General features: G+C 32.6%; 1 protein-coding gene and 1 long non-coding RNA gene across 2 annotated transcripts; both read left to right on the plus strand.

Moving 5' to 3' along the window:
• Nucleotides 1-1,231: 1,231 nt before the first annotated feature.
• Nucleotides 1,232-3,142, plus strand: LOC115890833 (chromosome-associated kinesin KIF4-like; the record flags this gene model as incomplete). The annotated part of the gene is made up of 3 exons (XM_030911181.1): nt 1,232-1,439; nt 1,496-1,715; nt 2,985-3,142. Coding segments are annotated over 3 exons (586 nt in total), but the record flags the coding sequence as incomplete, so codon positions are not given.
• A 297-nt stretch (nt 3,143-3,439) lies between these two features.
• LOC115890834 lies at nt 3,440-4,742 on the plus strand. Its single transcript, XR_004051707.1, has 3 exons — nt 3,440-3,467; nt 3,597-3,692; nt 4,608-4,742. It is a non-coding gene; the product is annotated as an uncharacterized LOC115890834 (long non-coding RNA).
• The last annotated feature ends 587 nt before the right edge of the window (nt 4,743-5,329 follow it).

A 5,329-nucleotide genomic window follows, 5' to 3' on the forward strand; every position in this document is an offset into this window, starting at 1 on the left:
CCAAGGCTCCTTGATTAAAAATTAGTGTTTTTAACACAGACATGGCACTCTAGATTGAGATTTAAAATACAATTTGTTTTTGAGCGAATATGTCAAAAGTTGGCATATGATACGTCATTCTATTTAGAATGTCATTTTCTATCGAATAAAGTAAAAAAAATACCGAGGGTGCCATTTAAAAATCAAAAATTGTAGTCATTTCCAGTGAAACAGGGAGTGACAGTAAACAACTGAATACGTCAATCAATCCTAATTTATGTCATATACTAACATACCAAATCTCATTTTTTTATCTAAAAAAATAAAAAAGTTATAGGGGTGAGCCACTTTTGAGACGCACCCTACCTGCAATGTATGTTGAAAATTCGCTCGACTTTTTATCGAATATGTCACATTAAAATCGGATTTCAATTTATTTCATTCTAGGATCGCTTGTATTCCTCGCTTGGTACTCGTCACTTGCGTCGCTCGTTCATAATCGAACGATGTCGGTTATTTCAATAATCGAGTACTCGAGCGAATTTTCGCTCGAGTTATCCCATCACTACTCCTTCCCTGATCCTTAGATTATATTCTCCAATCCAATCTTCAAAGTCTAGAAACTTGGAGACTGAACGCTCCATATTGCTCTCTCTCAATGACCTATCATTGTCTATTACAAGGAATCGACTATCGATTTAGTCTACTAATCGACAATTTTTTTTTTTTCAATTTATATGCTGAAAAAGTGGTTGTATCTGTAAGGTTGCTCTTAATTTTAATAGGAACGTCCTCCGCCTTTCAGTTTTCTATTTCTTCTTTATTATTAAAAAAAAATCATATCTCGTTATCTACTATTTGGAAAAAATATCGCGTCTCGTATATTTGTAGGAAATTGAATTCTCTACAAAAAAGGTCTCATTTTTTATAAACCTCACCGTTCGAAAGTTATTCAAGGTTGAAGTTTGGTTATTTTAAGGCAGATTTCTTTTTTCTTATGAATTTTATAATTCGTTAACAAAAAATCATTAAGATGCGCGCTACTCATGGATTTGTAGGAAATTTACTGCTCTATAAAAATGATTTCTTATGAATAGTCAATTAAATTAACGTTTAAAAGATATTCATCGTCAAACTTCAATTCACAATAATTTGAACAGTTTTGATTAATAATTCGGCCAATTCCGTTTTAAAACCTAGCAGTAGTGAAGGAAATATGAATTTTTACAACTACGTTTATCATTTGATTTAGGGAGTTGGCCAAAGTAAAAGAACAGGGCAGGAAAAAACAAAACGAAATCGCCAAAATGAAGCTAACCTACGAAAAACAAAAAAATGTATTGAAAAGAAAATTCGAAGAAGCGGCAGCGTTAAACAAGAGGCTTCAAAACACCTTCAATAAGCGTAAAGAGGCTCAAGAAATAAGGTTTAATGGAAAAGTCGAAAAAATAGCGGCTTGGGTGTGTACATCGAATAAAAAAAATAAAAACTAGTCAATTAATTCGTTTTTTCTCAGCTGAAAGACGACTTTGAAGTGTTCCTAAGCCTGGTCGAAGCTGAAACGGCGCTTACGGGACTCTTAGAAGATCGCGCCACCCTGTACCACCAACTGGACGAACTGAAGAACAACCCGGAAACTGCAGGAAGTCCCGAGGTAAAAAATTTGGAAGAGGACATCGAGCTGAGGTCTGTACAGATTCAGGACCTCCAACAGAAACTATTGGATTCGAACGAAGGTAAAAAATTACGCGAAAATACTCGCAGTAGTTCATATGTCCCGAGTATTTCAAATGTATTTCGGTAGTTCGAATGTCTTTCTTCATAAGCACTTCACAAGTACCGTATGATCGAAAAAAAATATCTTTCCAAAAAAATCCTTTATGGGTATTTCGCCACTACACTGCAAGAAAATCTACAAAATAAAATAGTTATTCTTTGTAAACACTTCTGCGTTAAACCTAGAGAAAGCGGACCTGCTTGATAAGAAGTTATGTTTACAGTTACTTTAATTTTACCCTACTCGAAAACAATGCTTAACGTTTCCAATTTATCTCTTTCCGTCGTCAGGAAGCAAAAAATACAAAGAATAAAAGAAAAAACTATTTAAAATATTTAGAATTTGCTATTCGAGAACACTTTACTTTTTAAGACAGATACGTCTACAATAAACCGTTGACGTTCTGTTAAAAATGACATTATGTCAAGTTAAACTTCAAAATTAACAATTCTACCTAATAAAATTACTTAATGTAAAACAAAAGCCCCAAACTTTCTTGGGCGTGGCGAAATATAATTTTTTTTTTTTTTGACATTTATTTTATTAGATTGGATTAAAAGCCTCTTTTATTTTTCTTTTAGGGCTATCGCTTCTTCATTATAATTTCGACGTTATTAAAATGTATTCTGTTCCCTGTGTCCCATAGATGCTGACAAATCTTAGATTTGTGAAAGTCCTCCCTTTCTTAAATAATCTTTATGTTCTTTAATTCTAACATTTAAGGTCTAAGATGTTTCATGATGTAAAAGGAATTTATCGCATGGATCGCAAAATGGATCTAAGTGTATTTTGTGTTTTTGAAAGATGTTAGTATGTTATATTGTTTTCCTATCCTTCTTATTTTTTCAGAAACACCTCGTATGTATGGAATTGTAAGTTGTTATATATTGTGTATTGTTATCATTGTATCTATGATTTGGGGTTTGTATTTCTCGTTTAATGTTTTGTCAATAAAATAATATCTTTCTTCTAAACATACGCTAGAAAAAAGTCAAAAACGTTTCGATGTTATAATACGAGAAAATCCATTGGAGTAGTTCAAATATATCTTCGATAGTTCAAATGTACGTCGTGTAGTTCAAATGTATTTTTTCTTTCAACACGCTAAATATGGTCAAAGAAACTTTTCGATGCTAATGCGAGAAAATACATATAGGTAGTTTAAACATATTTTTGGTAGTTCAAATGTACATCATGTAGTTCATATGTCTTTCTTTCAAATCGTTAGAGGTCAAGTCAAAACGCGTTTCGACGATTCAGTCCATGGCGAGGCAGAATTTACCCTCAAGACCATCTACGAACAGACCTCCAGATCACTGGAGAGGTCCATATAAAGGAGGGTGGCAGAAATTCAAAGAAACTCATAAAGAACTGATAGAAAAGTAGAGAGCAGCCTGAAGCGTTGAAGAGATCGTAGAGGGATAGCTACGCTGAACAAATGGCCACCAACCAGAGAGTTTACCACGAAGAGAAAAGTGGCTATTCTGTTGAAGGCAACTCAGGGAGTCAAAGTCCAAGAAAGTAATGTTTTTATTTGGTATTTTCCCGCGATAAAAAAATAGAATTTTAAATTGTTTTCAGATGAAGACAATGACTCAGGAACTGGCGAATCGTTGTCAGTTTCTTAATGAACACGTTGATCAACAAGAGAAACAACGAGGGACAACAAAGGATTATAACCAGGCTAAATAAACGGCTGGAAGAGATAAAGGTGAGTAGTTCAAATGTATCCTACCTTAGTAATGGCGAAATAATCCATTAAAAGGTATTAAAAGTGTCGAAAACGTCTATAATTTGATAGATATAATGAAAATCAATGCTGTATTATTTCTTATTACAGAAAACGTCCTTGCAGGCTCTAACGCCTGTTACGCAAAGAATCAAGAAAGACGTACCGAAAGTTAAAATAGAGCCTGTCGATATGACGGATGCGTTTGTAAGTACAGGAAATGCATATTTTAATATGAATTTACTTTTGAATAAAAAGATGAAGAAGGAAGGAGTATAATAGTATAATGTTATTCATGTATTCATGCATGGCAGATGGAGGTGGGGACCTAGGGTGAGGATCCTTGACAGTTCTGTTTGACGATTCATTTGACACATTTGAATTTGATTTGAAATTTTGTGGATTGTCGGTCTTTATTGCGCTTATTTTATGTTATTTATTATTTATTCTACTACTGATAGTTATTTAAAGGTAGTAAATCTAGAAGGAAATTGTGGCAGAACTTAAATTAACAGTGACACTATTGCTATTTATCGAAAAAGACTAAAATAGTTGGTTGTGTAGCGTGCGGTGTATCTCGGTCAAAAATCGAGGGAAATAATGGAATAATTTTTCACTAGTAAGTGACCATTTGTGTAGTAAACCGGTCATTTAAGAAATTCACTTAAAATTAAATAATTATATATTTTTTCTTGCATTTTTACTTTTATTTACTATTTGTCAAAGTTTAGATGTTAAAGAATTTAGACACGTCTATTTGACTTACCTGCTTCAGTAGCGTATCGGATGTTTGTCTTAATAAATAATTATTATAACTTATCTATTTTTATAACAATTTTAATAACCACCAACATTTACCGACAACGTAAAAAAATCAAATTACTGAGTCTACCTTACATCATATTTTTACGTTTTGAGTAAAATTAGAACGGCACTGATAAACCGGAATTTAAGTCGGCCATTTTAGGTCACCATCCAAGTTTTTTGATATATGCTCCTTCCTTTAATCTCTATTCGAAGGAATTTACCACTAAATAAACTAGGAATGGTTAAACATATCGATTTTTTCGTATCGATATTTTTTAAATACTGAAATCTTTAAATCAAACGTATTTTTTGAAGGATAATGAAGATATCCTGGACGGATCCTTCGTGGACGACGATGAAAAAGATCCGGACTGGAGAAAAACGCCCCTTGGTAAAAGAATCCTGGCAGAAAGACGAACCAAGTTAATGAGAGGCAGTCAGATGCCTGGTAAGTTAAATATTTTTGAAGAAATACAACAATTAACATGTGACTAACAAATAGTACCTATCGGGAACGTATTTTTATGAATTTGTTTACGCATTTTGAAGCTTTTTTTCTGCTTAATCACTCTCAATGCTGTATACAGGGTGGTCCGAACTGTATTCCGGAAACTTCGGCAGCATATTCTGCATATAAAAATAAGTAAAAAAAGTTTGTATAAATGTATATCCTAAAATGTTTAGTTTCGGAGATACTGGGTGTAGAAGTTTCATTTTTATATCGAATTTTTCCAAATAATTTCTGAACTAACGTCAATATTTGGATGAAAATTGGTGTCTGGAAGTTTTTTGACATCAGAATTTTGATTTTGTAGAGATAAATTGCAGAGATTGTAGAGATAAATATTAAAAATAATGTTGTACCTTGATTGTGTAAAAAGTTCAATAGAAACTGTTTTATCATCATTTTTCGGCAGAAAAATTTATGATTAATTTAAAAAAATCAAAATTTCCCAAATTTTACAAATAACTATCTACTTAACGTGTTTATTTTTTTTTTGTCAATTATGACATGCATTGACTATCTTTTGTTCCTT

Source organism: Sitophilus oryzae, unplaced genomic scaffold (genome assembly GCF_002938485.1).
Source record: "Sitophilus oryzae breed Bouriz unplaced genomic scaffold, Soryzae_2.0 scaffold_92_pilon_pilon, whole genome shotgun sequence".
NCBI lineage: Eukaryota > Metazoa > Arthropoda > Insecta > Coleoptera > Curculionidae > Sitophilus > Sitophilus oryzae.